This window comes from Telmatherina bonti, assembly GCF_933228915.1.
Source record: "Telmatherina bonti genome assembly, chromosome: 20".
Lineage (NCBI taxonomy): Eukaryota > Metazoa > Chordata > Actinopteri > Atheriniformes > Telmatherinidae > Telmatherina > Telmatherina bonti.
In genome coordinates this window covers 22,124,197-22,142,243 of record NC_136618.1, presented here as the reverse complement: position 1 = coordinate 22,142,243, position 18,047 = coordinate 22,124,197, and the positions used below count along the sequence as shown (strand labels likewise).

The 18,047-nt window shown below is 40.3% G+C and overlaps 1 protein-coding gene across 1 annotated transcript in view; it reads left to right on the top strand.

Annotated features, from left to right (window-relative positions):
• Window positions 1-6,812: 6,812 nt before the first annotated feature.
• The window catches only part of LOC306770594 (cadherin-7), a gene marked incomplete at both ends in the record, with an annotated part of 137,841 nt that continues 126,606 nt past the window's right edge, over window positions 6,813-18,047 (top strand). Inside the window, one exon of the mRNA XM_079259476.1 lies at window positions 6,813-7,046. Coding sequence (XP_079115602.1) covers window positions 6,813-7,046 — 234 coding nt within the window. The remainder of the gene's footprint in view (window positions 7,047-18,047) is intronic.

Below are 18,047 nucleotides of genomic sequence, written 5' to 3'. Positions count from 1 at the left end.
TTCAAACTTTTTTTTTTCTTCATGATTTACCGTAAGAATGTGCATAAAAAGAAAAAAAAAAAAAAGATATTTTTTCGTCTTTGGAGGTCATATTTCATTATTGTTCCATCAGCTCCTACAGCATCCCTTTACTGTTTTTCTTGTTAACTGTGAACAAAAAGACCCATGAAGCAGCGTGGCAGGGAGCTGGGGAGCAGAAAACTGTAGGTCAGGTGAATGGAGGTCAGAGCATGGTGTCAGGCGGAGGGGCTGGCTGTTGGGGGAGGCGGTAAAGGTGGAGGAGATGTAATGGTGGCATTATGGTTAAATGCTGCTGCCGGCTGTGGGATCCAGGGGCGTCGGATGCGGGACACATCACCCCAGGCATTTTCTGACCGGGCGTGATTGATGGGGAAGAGCTGACGAGCCAAGCTCCCAATGTCACTCTCCAATTAAATAACTCTCACCACTGAACTGCTGCGGACCCCTCCTCCTCCTCCTTCTCGTGTGATAAACCTCCCTCTTCTCCTCCCTTTCACCTCTTCCTCTATTATCACACACCCACTCTCCCTCAGCACTCTACCTCTACACATCCTTTAAGATGAGCTCTTAGTCCGGCTATATACTCCCTCCTTTTATCGTTCTGACATCCAACCTTAAGTTTCCTCTCTTTAGCTTTACCTTTCTGTCCAAAAGCACTATTCTTTCTCCTTTCCTACGGTTTACAGTCGTTTATTTTACCTTGCTGTGTCTTGAATAGGAACTTTGCCAGCTGCTCTTCCAGGTATGACAGACAGAGGCTGCTCTTTCTATTAGTTTGGGTCAGTGCTCCCTTCCTAAATGACAGAGCGCAGGAGACAAAAGGAACAGCGCTTTTGTCTCCAAAGGTAATGCAACTGGCTCCAAAATGCAAATAGGATGGACAGAAACAAAAGAAAGAATGACTCTTAAAATGCAACTGAATACAAAAACAGGTGTTTAAAGAGAAAAAAATCACAAAACAAAACATGTAAGAATGTGTAAACCACCTGCTCCAATAGAAACAGCAAAGACCAAAGTGAAGACTCTGCCAGGGTTTTAGCAAGCTATGTTATTTACTCTAAAGACTGGTGCATACTGCATGCTGGCTGTCACTAATTAGGCCTGTAACTAATAGTGCTTAGTCTCAAAGGTCCGTTAGTGTGAGGTGTTGGGAGTTTGGAGAGGCCACCCTCATGCTGCTTTCCTCTGTCACCAGAAACTCGGTTTGCAGCTAATTGGACGAAAAACAAAACTCTTGGAGAACAAATATGGAACTTCTGTGTGAGATGTTAAATATAGTTTATTTTAAAGTCTGGGTTAAGCTGGGCAAAGGCTAAATGAAAGGGAAAAAAATATGGAAGCAAAAAGACATATGTGAACAAAGCTGTGTGGAATACAAGTTTCAACGTGTGGCACGCGGGATTTAATTAATTCTCAAGGTGAAGAAGTGGAAGGGAGGATTCCTCTAGTTTGTTAGAAATGTCAAAAAATGTTCATTGATTTTTCTTCTCACCACCAAGGCATTCATTTAACGGCGCACATGCCATCTGCTGCCAAAAACTTGGCAGGTTTGAATTTGGGTTCTTCGTTCCTTTTGCCAAACGCGCTGCGTGTTTTCTGGCTCCTTCCTCGCCAACTTATTTTGGTCAAACTCTTTCGATATGCTCCATCCTCTCCAGTCAGAGAGGATTTGGCTCAAATGCGAGCCTTTTTCTGACTCGTCCGGCGTTCTGACTCCACGCCGCCGCTGCTGCACGTTCCCCTGTTGCCTGCGCAAGAGAGGGATGAGATACCTACCCCAAACCCTGCAGCTGGGGTTCCCTGCACAGAGGCAGCACTGCGCAGGAGAGAGGAGGGAGGGAGAGGAGTGAGAAAGAGAAGAGGTGGGGGTGGGGATTGGGAGGGGGGGGGATCAGAATCGCCACATCCTCGCGAAGGGTGAACATTTACGCGCGATCCAGCGGCTGATTTCCAGCAACCCAGCTCGGCCACCGGGAATAATTTCATCATGACAACTTTTAAAGTCCTTGTTTTGACATAAGCCTTTTTTCTTTGTGGGCTGCGTGGAGAGAAGAAGCTCAACTTTTAACAGCAAACAGCATCTCTAGTGAAGTTCCTCTTTGGGTGAGTAGCCTAAATGTCATTTATATGAAAGCGCAGATGCAGCTTTGAGCTTTTCTATTTAAAGTCTCAGTTCATTGCTGCCCTGCTTAGGTTTGCTGTGCGTTGTTGTCCCGTCGCTTCTGCTGTAATTAGTATTCCGTGGACACAGGTTTCCTGCGGCGGTCGCACACAGGGATGTTTACTGTCGGCGCTCCAGCGCTGCCTGACTCCCATCATGTGCTTACTTGCCACCTCCCTCCCTCCGTCCTCTGCTCCTTTATTTCGCTAAAGTTGTGAAGATGTGTAATCGATCAGTGTTAATGATGCGAACAGTTTTCTTTCTTTCTTTCTTGTCACTTTATCAGGACCATCTTTCCGGCATCGATCGGGTGCAGGTGCGCGCCGCGAACTTTTTCTCTGCGCCCAGGTGTTGACGGCTAATGCGTAATGATTGATGCGTAACAGGAGGGTCAAAGCAGCCAGGTCACGCGAGTGCGCGAGGAACCTGTTGATTTATACGTTGCAAATTGTCACTTTGAGAAGAAATAAAGGAATTTACCCCCCCTCAAGAAAAAGGCGCACAAATGAACCAAATTTCTTATTTTCTGTAAAATTAGGAATGATTGCTTCATCGTTTAATTAAAAAAAATCTGCTCTTCATTTTTAGCTGAACTGCAGTTCACATATTTCGAGGAAATCCACAAAACTACTAACTCCAAAAGGAGTAGACACGGACAGTCCATAAATTTGCCAGATTTGAATGTTTAATGGGAGGGAAGGTGTTTTCTAACGACTTATATCAGCGACGGGGGTTATTTTTACAAGTTGAAGTTCTCTGCTCTGATTTGCCTTGTCCTGATTGTATTTCACTTAAATTTGACAGGAGTGTCGTTATTTTCATCAATTTATTCATTTCATCAATTGAGAAACTCTTGTGAAGAAACTAGAAGCAAAATATATATATATATACATATATAGTGTGTGTGTGTGTGTGTGTGTGTGTGTGTGTACGTGTGTGTGTGTGTGTGTGTAAGGCATAAAAATGATTACACAGACATGTTAAAACCTTTATTAATCAAAGCTCTTTTTGCCTTTTATTCTAGGATGATGAGCATCATTTTCAGAAGTGAATATATACATATATATATATATATATATAATATATATATATATATATATATATATATATATATATATATATATATATATATATATATATATATATATATATATGAGGTTATTTTGGAGATGCTGGATCACATCCATGTTCATGTAAACATTTTTGTGCAGCGCATGCAACGTACTCGGTGTCAGTCAGCTTCAGGTTTACTATTGAAGAGACGTGATATGAATTCAAATGAATGCAAGATGTGTTAGAAATCATTGAGAGGGGAACACCACCCTTCAGCCACAGGGCTTGGGTTCAAGCTTCTGTGTCAGCAAGAGTCTGGTCTGCATGCACTGTAAATGTCCTTGAGGAAAAATCATGTACTCCAGGATCCTCAGAGAGACCAAGTAGCCCATGGAAAAAAAAAAAAAGTTTTACAGTAGCTGTCTTTTTATTCCAAAAAGAGATTTTAATGAGACAAAATACTGCAAAAAAAACATGATACATGTTAGGTTATTTTTTGCAAATTGTCTCAAATAAAAGAGAATGCACTGTGACTGATCACAAAATATCCAAAAACAATAATTAAGTTAGAAGCAGTTTGCTTTTTAGTTCACATTCTCGATGATGGAGGGGAATATGGATCAGAGAAAGTGTGTGATTGGTTACTGAGCTCTGTGGTGCTGGTAATCCTGTTGTGAAACTGGCAAATGGGATTAGAGTGCTGTGTGTAAGAGAAACAGAGCCGGGGGAGGACTGGGAGGTTTTACATTCACAGCTTTATCTCACATTTTCACTTAATTTGGTGCCATCACTTTGACACCGTCTAGCAATGAGTCTTCCCAGGCAGTCCCGTGTGGACTCTGACCACTCTGAAAGGCTCACGAGGCCAGACCGAGTCAACAACATGGTGATTTGATTGTGTTCAAATGTGTCTCATGTGCTTCCCTTTCTCTACAGATTTGAAAATTAAAAAGGGTTAAAGGTTTGCCATCAAAACAAAAGTCTTTAAACTTGACCCATCTATTCATTTATGTCGTTTTCAGACTAACTCTTCAACGAATCACATTTTTAATGTATAATATAAAGAAAAGCCACAGCAGACTTGGAAGTAAAAGTTGTTGTAAGTCTTCCAAGCTTTTGAGTGTATAGCTGTGAGGTCTGTTTTCATCCATTCAGTTCTTGTCAACACCAATCAACAAGTGACCTTAAGTTATATTTACATTCGATTTGGCGCTCCATCTTTGCTTCTATAAAAGTTGAATTTATTTTTGTTTCGCTTTATTGAGGTTTTACATGCTAGTGTCGTTACGTCCCACACCGCCTCCTCTGAAGCAGAGACGTGAAGAAGAACTAAAAGCTTTTATGAAAAACTAGTCTTACAAAACGCTCTTGTCACTTCCATATCTACCTGTCGAGCATTTAATTTGGATTTGACGCTTTAATTTTTTTCAAATGATAAACAACTTAACTGCATTGGAAAAACATTGATTTCCTCAGCGCGTGACAAGCCCAATAATTTAAAATCAACTAGACGGTAAATCAGCAGAAACTCATTATTTAAAAAGCCGATATCTGCTTTCCTGAGCCTGCTGCTGCACACGCAGCCACCTTGCTGTTATCTCCAGCCTGTCTCTGACTCGTATCTCCTATAGTTTGTGGGATTTAGTGAATGACATGCATTCAGTTGGCTCAAATGACCCTGCGCCGATCCCTCCCACAACACCAGCGCTGCAACCTGCCTTCGCGAGTCATGCTGCCCTGAAGCCAGATCTGCTCCACTTTCCACCTCTACCATTAAATTGTCATATAGCGGCAGTGACTTTGAACCTGCGTGCTAATGTGTGTGTGTGTGTGCATTTTTTTTCTATCACATAAAAAGCACAAGCAGATCATGGCTCAGGCTTTTTGCTGCAGCTCTGTAGTTGCTTTTCTTTTTCTTTTTTTTATTTTTATTTTAAAACACACCGACTACAAATTTACAGCAGGAAAAACCAGAATTCAGGTTTGGAATAAATGATCTCCTCCACACAAATACCTGCGTGTCTGCAGAGGTGACAATCAGGCAGCTGTGATTTATTTGTGTATTAATTATTAGTGCGAGCTAATGACTTTCTCGTGGTGACGTACAGCAAATCACTTCCACAGGATGTGTGTGGTGTGCTGTTTTTATTTTGCTGGGGGGAACGGAGAGGAAGTAAAACGAGAAGTGGAGGATCTGTGTGGGAAGAATAAGGTCACTGGATGCCAAAGCAATTACCTTCTTCATCCATGGATCTGCCAATACTCGACGTAACAGAGAGACAAAGAGAGGTCAGAGAGGAAGTACATAAACTTATGGTCGTATGCTCAGTTTTCAGCACGGCTTAAAGTTTAAAATCAAGATCATCCCAAAGGATTGCAGACCTTAGCCAGTGTGCAAATTTATTGTTGGCTCACAACAGACCCATAATAGCAGCAGCATTTTGAAGTTTATAGAATTGCTCGACAACTGCAGGCCCGCCAGGATCTGTTGTGACATGAAGAACATTATCTGTCAGGAGCTGATGCTTCTTTCCACTCTGACAAGTCGTCATGTGTTGGCATCTTGGGGGATCTGTCACAGCACAGCTATGGCAGGGAGACAGATCCCCTCGTGTGTACTCGGGCCAGGCAACACGCCGCTGCTTGGAGTAGAGGTCAGGAGCGCCCGGGCCGCCGTGCCGCTGACAGCTCAGATTTATTTTTAATCCCGGTGATGAGAGCTCACCGCACAGATCATGTGGCTTGTTAGAGTTGAGTGGCTCGTCCCTCTATCGTCTCATACAAAGAAAATGTGACAAAATAATGACCTTGGTGAGTTAAAGCTTGGATAATTGTGAGGCAGCTGAATGGTGTTTGATTGTTATTCCATGCAGCCACCCTTTTTTTTTTTTTTCACTCAGTCTAAAGTCTCCATCCTCGCAAAAGATGAAAAGCCAGGTCATTTTTACCTTCATCCCACCCTTATTAACATTTTAACCTTGCACTGTTTTCCTTGCTGTGTGAAGCTTATTGTATTCATTGCTTTACTGTCTTTTCACTTTGAAGCTATTTCTTTATGACTGGTGACAAATGTCGTTATCATTGCATCAGGAGGAACATTACTTGCTATCTAAAGTGACTCCGGTCATTGAGAAAATTCTGCTGACAACCCTTTCTCTCATCTCTCCTCTCCTCTGTGTCTTTGTCTCTCCCTTTTTTTTCTTCCTCCCCTTTATTCCTCCCACTTTCTGTTTCTGATAGGTGCCAATTACAAAGGGTCTGCGTGGAAGCCCCTGTGGTCACCAGTGACCCTCTTAGCCGGCGTTAATGTCAACTCTCTGGCGCTGGAGTGGCAGGAATTACCCCGCTTTTAGTCTTCAATCAGGAGGAAAAGAAGAGCAACACAGCAAAATGCCGAGGTTGACTGCTTTCCACCCATGTGCTCTTTTCAGGTTCTGACTGCTCTTTCTTTCTGCTGAAGCACAGGGTCAGGACTGTGCGGATAAAACCCTGAGGGTTTTGACATTTCATTTTTTTTTTTTCCTTTAAGTTTTGCTCCTCTTCTGGCATCAGTGCTTTTTGGCGAGGGGCCCAAACGATGGGCCGGTTTTGCTCGGGCATTAGCAGAGCCCTGGCGCTCCTGGCGCTTCTCTTTGTCTTGCGAGAGAAGGGCTGCTGGGGGTTGAATCCCACCTCTGGGGATCTGGAGAAGTCCCCGCACTCTGATCCAGACTCCTGGGAGGCCTTGCACAGAAACAAACGCAGCTGGGTATGGAACCAGTTCTTCGTATTGGAGGAGTACACAGGAAATGAACCGCTCTATGTTGGCAAGGTAAGTGATCCGTGACTGTTACTGGGTCAGCTTTGGCACAATTTTGCAATGTATTGTGGAAAGCTTATGTAAGCGGTCTAAAAAAAAAAAAAAAATGTGATTGGATCTTTGTCTGGTTAAAATATTTCTTTACAAAAAGCATTGTGTGCTGGATTAGTTCACACCTCTGCTAACAAATATATTAAGTTTGTCACCATAATGACCTGCAGAATCTGGGACACAGCATAGTTCCAGTTTTTCATATAAAATGCAAAATGAGCCAAAAGATACCTCCCATGCACAGTGGGAAGATACACAGCATTTCTGCTCCAGTCAGGCTAAACTATGTGTTTGCAGAAATATGCACTTTTAGCTTAGAGATGGGTGGGGATGTGACAGGGTAATTTGCATTGTAATCAGTCTCCAGAAAAGGTTTACATTACACAAACGTGTCATTGTGCAGGAGGTGTTCTGCCAAGGTCCAAGCAGATAGATCAAAGTGACGCTTGTTTTGGCAGGTAAATAAGTATGAAATCCTCCCCATGACATTTAAAGCAAAGCACAAATGGCATCGTTAATGTGGAGGGGGGCCGGTGCACGAGCAATGCGACTAATCATGCTTTTATGAGATGTGGCAACGGTGCTTCTTCATCCCATTTCCTCAGGCAAAGATGAGTCGTGGAAGGAACCTGTGGATACTTGACTCAAATTGGATAATGAGGAGTAAACATACTTGATTTGCATTGCAGCCACGTTAATACAGTAAATAACGTGGACAAAAAATCAGGTTTTGTGTCTACATTTACTTGTGTTGTTTAAAAAAAACATCAGCATATATGTTAAAATGTCAGTTTGAGCACATCAGAGCACTGAACTGTTTAAGCTGTTATGATTGATAGCATGCTCATGTATGCTTAAAAGGGGCATGAAAGGGTTCAGGTGATCATTTTTTCTCATTAACAATGTGTTTTTTAAATGCTTTAATATGTGTTTGCTACATTATAGCGATCATATTCTATTATTATATTGTAAAAATAAGTGTTTATGCGGATGATACTCTGGTTGCTCATCAAAAGGCGGGACACCAAATAGAAACAATGTCCTTTTCAGACAGGATGAGCTCAATCGCTTCATAAAATCCTGATTTGCTCAAAGAACCAAACTAACATCCCAAATTGTAGAAAAACCAAAGATCCCACTCCAGCCACACATTAAGCCAAGTTCAGATTAGAATCTCAATGTAAAGGAGTGTTTTGGTGCTTCCTTTGGTGGTCTGTAAGTTGTGCAGTTACACAGACTAAGGGATTTTGCAGCAGTGGGTCACACTAAAAGATTTTCTTCAGACTGAACCCAGTCTGGAGACTTGATTTGGATCAAGTAATTCTGCTATGCAGACAAGACTCTCTCTCTCTCTCTCTGTCTCTCTTGTCATTAATGTTAATACGGTACATGCAGATCATGGTGGTTCAATCGGTTTCGTACATGTGGTTGAAAAAGACAGAGGTAGGCAGATTCTCTTGAGCCTGTTGTGATGTAGCAGCACACTGGAAACATCAAAGAGGCAAATGTTTTTTTTTTTTTTTCACCAGTTTGACCAAATTCTGCTCAGATTTCTGAGCAGACTGTACTTTCTACCTCTCATTCCTTTACATGTTGGATGTTTGTTATTTTTCTTTTTCTGGTTTCTCACTGACATGTCTCCAGATATTCAGTCAGAAACTGGAACGTGTTCAAAAACCCAACACAAATGATGTCTTGGAAGTGTTTCACACATTATTTTATTAATGTTGATCAAATAGCCTGCCCAACATGTGAAACATTTCTCTGGGACATAATATGTTACTGCAATATGACAATCCGAATAAAAATTTTAGAACGTGAAGTTGTCTTTAGTGGGATAAGTTAAAATGTACTGATCTAAAACTGGGTGCTAAATTAATATATTGACATTTTCTCCTCCCAACACACACAAAGAAGCATATGAAAACTCTATATCGCATATTTACTGACATACATGAAGATACATACATGCTATTCTGGATCTTTGAAGAAGGCCACCGTCAGTGCATGCTAATAGTAAATCAGTTTGTACTTTTTTTTTTTTTTTTTTTTTTTTTGCGTGTGCAGTGAGTTTGCACACATTTTAGTGCTTGCAAACCTTCAGTTGGTCCGGGCCTAAATCTACAAAGATACAAAAAAGTGTTTACATACAATTCTGATAAAAAAAAGACGTATAAAGAGGAAAAAGTACAATATTTTCCTTGAATATAGAAAAGAAAAAAAATCTAAGAATGCATACCAGTTCAATAACAATTGGATAGTGTATTAGTTCAGTGGGATGAAAGTCGCTTATTCTACGAAGTGTAATGTTTTTGGTGAAATACGTAATGAAATATAACATTGGTTAGATCAGATCACATTTGAAAGGAAAAACTAATGTTGGAGTCTGCGGTTATGCACCTGTAGTTTTGTGCAGTGACGTTGCTCCTCAGTTTTCAGCACCGCAGTAAAAATGGACAGCTCCTGCTGGAGAAAATGGCACCGGCGTTTGAATCACAAGCCAGATGGGTCTTGGATTGGTCTCTAGATCCCCATTATCTTTGAGAATTTTCTGGTCTTATTATTAAATTAGTTTTCATCTTTCCGCTCATCTGCAGGATAATCATTCTCATCTACATGTATTTGCTGGGTCTGCTCTCACAAGCCCATTTCCTTGCCTTCTCTGAACTGGATTAGCGTCTCCAGCTGGAATTAGGATACATTTGACTCTCCTATTGTTCTCCTCTCTGCTTTTGCCAGAGGGACGCTGGAGGAAAGCATCTAAATCAGAATGAGCATATTTACAATACTGCTGGAGTTCAGCTAAGGGTCATTTCTTGTCCAATTGTCCAAGTGAAATATTATGTCTAATCAATGTGTCCCCAGATATGTTATTTCTAAAACTCTGAAGAAAAGGCCAAAATTTAAGGATTTTTTTTTCAATGTTGGATATTTTTGTCTGTGTTGCTTATTGGAGAGTTAAAAAAAAAAAAAAGGAAAAAGTACAGAAAGGCCAGTATTTCACTCAGAAAGTACTTCTTGCCTTTTGCACTTTGTTGTGTCTGATTGCTTTTCTTGTTAGTAAACCCTTTAGGATGTGAACAAACTGATTACGTATTCATATATGTGTAGTTGAGATCTGCTTATCCATTTGGAATATACACAAACTCATTTGCAGGCTCCTTTCTAAGAGGTTTTCTCAGAAAGGTTCTCTTTTTTCCCCTATGAGCATTGATTGATCTTTGATTCGGTTTGCATTTGTAGTTGTTGTTTTTTCCCTGGTCAAGGGTAAAGAAAACACAGCAACAGAAGTGTAAAACATCAGACTGGCTACATCTTTAAATTTGACCTCATGCCCAGGCTCAAACTAACCCTTTCAGAAACATAGAAAATCTGATTCATTTACTCCCCGCGGGCAGAACAGGCTGCCTGGGAGCTTGAGAGGCTGTCACATTATTTGTTCCCTTACATCATAGTTGTCACACAGTGTGCGTTTGTTTGGTCTCACAAGGACAGACCGCTGCTGTAAAATATCTGGGCGGGACACCCTGACCTCAAGTGACATGAAAGGTCCTGTCATGTCAAGAAAATGACCTTAATAGAAATGGATTCTTTATGTAGCCTCTGCAATGAAAAAAAAAAAAAAAAAGAACTGATGCAGCTGCAAGTAGTTTTTCATACTCAGCTCTAAATTTCCCAGCACTTTCCAGGCAAAACGAGTGGCATAATCAGTAATTGCTTCTGTCTGTTGTATCTGGGTATCTAATATGACCAACAATAGGAATATGTGTTCAAACAAAGGCACAGCCGCTGCACAATTTGGTCATTTGTGTGTCTGGAAGCAAAGAGGAATATGATACAGCGGGTAGGAAATGGAAAGTCATCATTCTGGCCTGCCTGCTCCCTTTGCATCTGCAGTCTGCTTTGCTTTAATGCATTCTGTCAGATTCCGAATTTCACAACCAAATGTCTCATTATGCCTTGGCACTCAGCCTCGGGTAAGTGTACTGGCCTGGAATCAGCTGCAGTCACATCAAGCCAGTGGAAACATACATTAAAGAACCTCAAACTAAACACCCTCCACCACAAATTGGTGTTGCGCGTATTTAAACAAGTGAAAATGCCGCAGCAAGTCAGCCACTTAACAAACACTTGCAGTTCTGGTAAACACGATGTGATTAACAGTTTCTGCGGGGAGCTCGCGTGACTAAATATTTGCAAAGCATCTGCTGAATAAGCAATGTTCGGAGGCGATGTCTGGGCCGCATAAAAAGAGACAACGCAGTGTTTAGATCTTTGCTTTATTAATGCATTTAGTCGCCTTGCACTGGAGATTTTTATTCTCTGTTCAGTAACGTGGGGAGCCAGCGTGCCACAAAACCTCAAATCACTGCGTGCACAAGTCCACAGACACACTTGTGGTGAGTCTGACTTATTTATAGAGATGTCCTCTAAATTGGCAGACTGACTAACCATCCAAGTAATAGATGGACTTATTTAAACTTATAAAGCAAGCTGCATTCAAGTGGCATCAGCTACGACTCTTCTGCATCAAAAAAATAGAAAAAAAGCTCAAGTATAATGAATTCATTTGTCAGATGTGGATGTTGTGTTAACAGTTATCATTACATTGTTATATAATGGTGCCTTGCATCATTACATATTTTTATGAACATGCTTCTTGACCTACTAGCAAGAACCTGCTAGTATTATTGAGGGTAATTCAGTTTATCTCTCAAATAATATGCGTGGCATGGGCAGCAGGGTAATCCCACAGATAATTATACTGGAATGAACATAACGTGCTACTATGCAAGCCGTTTCATTAAGATTCTGTGTGGCGTTCACTGTCAAATGGGTTAGAATCATAGAGCACAGGGCACTGCTGCAAAGGTCAGGCTCAATAGCATCTACTCACACTTGCTGGTGCTGCAAACACACCGGCACAGCATCTGGGGAGTGGTGAGAGCAGCTTGTTGAGCTGAAGAGGAGGGTGATTCAAGCTGACAGAGGGGGACATAACACACACGGTACCCAGGGACAACAGCTCACATAGTAGGGAGCTCATGAGGCATCCTGGGGGCCTGTGGGATGGTGGGGAAAGCCTTTATCTGAGCCAGGGAATCAAGGAGGATAGAGACAGCAGCGAAAACTAGACAAGAAGGTAGTTATCAAGGGGTGGAGGGTTAGTGTTTACACTTGGAGTTTCTCTCACATTTATACATAAGCAGGGTTGAGTCAAGGTTAGCAGGGTGAGTCTTTAGATGCAGGTGAGGGTCCAGACATGTGCAATCAAAATGGTGGCTGATACAAGTCTGCAACAGGCTTTAAATTGCACTGTTCCTCTAAATCAATGGTGATTGTGGTCTATCAGTCAACACCAACATAAGGCTACAATCATGCATAATTAGCTCAAATCCTTTTTGTTTTCTTTCCATTAATGTGACTCACATCAAATCCTCTTTAAGTCTAAGAAATCTGATTGTCCGTTTGTTTTTTTGTAACTTCAATTGAGTATTTGATGTGATGTGCAGCCATGTGACTTTAGTGAGGGCGCTTGATTTCAGTATTTATGTATGCACATATAAAGTCATAAATCTGCAACACTGCAACAGAATTGTAATCACTGCTAAACAGCAAAAAAACTGCCTTCATCCCTGCAGCTAGGCTGACGTTTTCTGTCATGTAGAGCTGGACGCCATCCACCAACGTGCTGTGATCGCCTTTATTTCTTGTGTCAAAACAGAGTGGCCTCCCCAATATGAAGCTTTTTGTAGTCAATGCAAATGCTGCAAGCTAAAACATGTCTGCCCACTGAAATACTAACACACAACACCTGGATCCAAGACACTTTCACTTCAACTTGTACAAAATGTGTTTTGAATTAGGACTGAGCAGCTGAATGTTGTATCCCCAAAGGAGTTCGCCACTTCATTGGATGCATATGTGGCCAAAAATTGTGCTGAAAATTACATAAAAATCAAATCACATTTGAGCAAAGTAACTTCAGTATGTTTTATGCATAGCATATAAGGCACCAGATAATGCACAGAAGCACAGATCGTAAGAAAAAGATAATAGCTAAATCAAATAACTTTTGAGCATTTTAATCAATGCAGGAGCAGATTGTTTGCTTTATGAATAGAACAATTAAAACCTATTAGTTTAGATATTGAACAAACAGCCACCAAAAAGACTGAAAATGGAGGGAAACAGCCACTGACAGCAAGTCAACAAAATGCACCAAACGGCACCACAAATATTCACAAATGAATATTTTTTTTTCTTATTTGTTTACTTTGCTGGTTGAGTTCTGGGTTGTTTTTTGGCTCGGAGCAGTTGCTCGGCAACCAGGGAGGATACACCTGGATGTTGTTGTTGCTTTGCCAAGTCTTGAACATTCGACAAGAGTGCACTAACTAAAATAACAACCTATTCCTTCACGTATTGAGAGGTGAACAAAATTCTTTTTGAGTATTGATGTGATAACCTTCACTGAATATTTTTTTTTTCAAGAAAAGAGGTCATGATTTTTTTCCCTTTTTTTTCTTTTTAGGAGAATCATTGAATTCACTAATGTTTGACTTGAAGATCAAATTAGACTTTTTTTTTTTTTTTTTTAAACCTTTTGTGCCCGTCTAACGTGTTTTGGTGAGTTTTGTAATCTTAGCCATTCATTTGTTTGACTTTTCATCACTTTTACTCTGATCTAGCTCTAAGATGAAAATTACCAATGAATCCATGAAGTGTTCCAGTTATTTTACTTTAACTGCTTGTATGATGTTATGCAAAGCCTTGGATAATGAGTGGAATCTGAGGATTGGAAATGTAGACATCTGAGAAACCTTCATCGATCGACACTGAGAACTTTCTTTTCTGCATGTACGTGTCATCAGAAGACTCATGCTTTGAATACCATCAGTTTGACTGATGGCTCTGATAAGATGTTATAGAATCCGATTTGGATCTTGCAGAATGCAAACATTTCCTCGACTTCCTGTTGAGACGGTGAAGGCCATTTCAAAATGTCCATCTAGGCTTCAGCTTGTATACCAAATGAAAGCTCTAACCTCGAGACACGGCGAGGCATTGGAGCTAAAGTTTGCATAATAAGACTAGACAAGGGACAAAGAGACATTTGGACTCAGTCGTGCTGGTCATCTGCTTCTTGTATCTTTGCAGAGAGGTTGTTTATCTTTTTGTGAATCTCAAATTAATTTTGACAGAACTTTAGATTTGCTCACTGTTTTTTTTGTCCTAACTACCAGTGGTGCTTTTTAAATTGATGGTCTACTGTTGGTGCCTCGCTTAAAGCAGACACTCTTCGTTTTACCATCTGGATGTGCTGCATACAAAAAGACTGCTGTAGTCAGTAATATTTTTACTCAATTAAATATTAAGGGTTGTGGTGGGCAGCAGAAGTAGTTGGAAGTTGTTGTGTATTATTTTACATTGTCTGGCTGTATCTTCTTTTATGAGCTTTTTGTATGGATACGGGCTTGCAGAAGTTTCCCAAAGTGCTGATGTATTGAGTTTTTGACATCCCCTACAGGTCTGATCTTGAATAATTCAGGAGAGGTCCTCAGTCTGTACTGAAAGCGTAGATGTATTATGAATACATACAAAAGTTAAGGTTTTAGATCTCTCTATTTTTTCTCGACAAAGTGGATAACAGGTGGCCTGGAGACTACTGCGTTTTGTATGATGGTGTTATCAAGCAGTTCCCTCCACTTGGCGGATAAAGTAAGCTTGGCAGGGCTCTGCTGCAGACAGACAGTCCATGCAAAGCTACTTAAACTTCTACTTCTCATAGATGCCTGTAAGATGTTTAAAGATTTAATTTACTTTCTGTAAAATGCACGAATAGTGAGAAGTTTTGAAAAAAGAAATGATACAACGAAAGAGGCACAGGACAGAGATGCTGTTCAAATGACTGAGGCTATTTCTGCTTAAAATGTAATGAGGCATTATAGAAAGATGCTCATTTTTCATGGACTGACATTTCACATGAGTCTTGGTGTGAAATTAAAGTATTTCCATCTCAGTGTTTCTGAAAATGGTTTTCATGCAGCTGGATATGCCACTGGACAAGAGGCAAAGCGTATCACAAATGTTCCCTTAAAGAAAAAAAAAGATTGCGTTTTGCATCTTTATGATGTCTTTTTCACTCCCAAAACCTTCAGAGAGTCGCTCATTATGTCAAGTGTTTTGAGATTGATTCGTTTTGTATTACCTGCTGCTGATGGGACCCGAGGTTTGAAGTCTATCAAAACTCCAATAGATTTGATACTAACAAACACTGCAGCGCTCTGATAATCTGATTGTCCCCCACTTCCAGATACAGCCCAATATCAGAAACATGCATCTGAGTGAGAAAACAGGTTTCCTCTTTCAGGTTAAGGGAGGGAGAATAATTGTGTTAAAACATGGGGAAAGCCAATTAGGTTGTCATGTTCAGTGCAACCTAATCCTGGCTTATGAGAGATGTTGCTTGTTGGAGAGCAGCATCCAGGGATACTAGTGCCCCAAGGTGGATGCCAAGATTAAGGATTTGCTCCGCAATTTGTGCAATCTGGAGGTACATTTAGATTTTTTAAACAAATACATGAATATATTATTACATTGTTATTATTTTGTTATTGTTTTGTCTCAATAACAAAAGTTGTAGTTGCTGCTCATGTAAATCCAATGGAAGAAGTCGGAAATGAAAGCCAGTGTCCACTCCTGTTGTGATGTTCCACTAATTTATTGTTCTAGTTTAGCATTTAGCATGCTAACATTTGCTTTAACGAACACAATAAAATGTAAGCTAATTGTTATTTTATGTGACTTTGTTCTAATGTTACGATTCCTTTTTTTTTTTTCAGTACAGTAAGGGAATAAATGTAAAACATAAACTTGCAGTAAATTCTTCAATTAAAGACTCCTTAATAAATAAATAAAAAATAGGTCATAAACAGAGATATGTCCTTCTATTTTATGGATATATATGTACACACTGCACACACACTGCACATAGGAAGGGAACAGTATTACTGGGGAAAAATAAACTGATTCACTTAAACTTGTACAAATAATAATTTCATCGAAAGTTCAATGTTTACTTGACAAAGTAAAATGTAATTGCATGAAAGCTTTAAAAGGAAAGCAAGTTTATTTGTATAGAACAAATAATGAACAAGACAATTCCAAGTGCCCTAGGTAGAAAACGTTAAAACCATTACAGAAGGGTGGAGGAAGAATCAAATACATACTGGGGTTTACCTCACACAAAAGACCGCTATGTTTTAACTCATCACTGAAATTCAATTGGTGCAGATGGAGTACAGTGATATTTTGCTGTGGCTGTGACAAGGTCACGAAAGGAGATCATGGTCACACTAAACATACCTGTCAGAAGAATACCACAAACAGAATATCAGCTCCGTTAGAGATATGGACTTGGCCTATTGTTAAAGCCGCACAGATCAAATGAGTCTGGAAGGAAATCAAAGAGTTTCATAAATAAAACACAACAGGTTCCCATTCTCATCGTCACATTAATGTGAATTTTAGAGGGATAAACTCAGTAATTGATTGTTCAGAGAACACAGAATGAAAGTCACATTTTCAGTCAGTCAGACGATATGCATTGTTTCTGTAATGCTCCTGGGAAGACAAAACAATGTTGCAATACAGATATATATAGATATATTGTGACTTTGTGGTTTCAGTCGCTTAAGACTTTTATCTTTTCTTACTAACCATTCGGTCAGGTTAAATATTCAAATGAAACACTTTTTAACCAATTAAAAAATGCTACAATTAGAAACAGCAATTAGTTTTTTAAGTTTTATGGCAATTCTTGATCTATTTTTTCTGCATTTTTTTTTTTTTTTAACCTCTAGTGGCCCTTTTCCGTTGGCACCTACTAAGCCCAGCCGAACACCGCTCCACTTGGTATGTGTTTCCATCAGAAAACACAAGGGTCAGATTGATGCATTGTTAGCAACAACTCTGTTGGGGGTTCTGATGGTGCAGAGTTGGTGTTTAGTTTGCAGGCCATTATTGGTCAGAATTTGATGGCACAGGATGAGTCATGAGAGTGACTCCCAAGCAGCAACCTTTAACTGGCTCGGTTCATGGAATCTCATCCTTCTCACAACCCATGGGTTGAGTAGCAGTTAAAGCGTGATCTTGACGACCTCCATTGTTGTGCTGTGTTTGTCGCAAGCAAATAAGTTCCTAATACTTACAAGCCGCCTTGCTATGGCAACCCCGGCCGCACTGAGGGCACTTCAGTTGTTACGGAAAGGATCAAAACCAGGGAGTGTGGTGTTGGCAAAGGGACATACTGGCAAAGGGTACCACTTACAGTACTCTGACTTACAGCTTTACAGTATTGAGATTGAACCAATTTGGTAAGACACAATGTCTGAGATAGTTTCCAAAAGTCTTCCTAATTCCTCCTCTGGGAACCAAACTGTGATCGAGAAGAAATGTGTTTGGATGGAGAAAGTGGATGCTCAGTTTCATGCCACATCAATGATAAAAGGACCGACTGCACTGACTAAAGATTGCTAGGCACTGATCTGACACTCAATGACAGATAATGATTAGCCATAAGCAAACAGGCAAGCGCATGAAAGCAAGCCATAAGGCATGATGGATTGAAAGCACACCCTGTATGTATATGCAGATCAATGTCCAGATGGTGGCTGGTATAAATAAATGGGCACTTAAACTCATTTCAAAATGCTGTGGGGGTCAATAAGACATCTTCTATTGGCACAAAGTATTTGCTTTAACAAACTGTTAGTTAAGATTGTGATATATCTCAATTTCAGGCAGTCTCAGACCATTCTTTTTCACTAGAAATGGGTTGAGGGAAAAACATAAATGCATTATCTCACATTAACCTGATTATACTGAGTAATCTGCTTTCATGCATGTGTTCTCATGTAAATGTGTTGAAATTGCAGCTTTGCTAAAGTAACTTGAAGC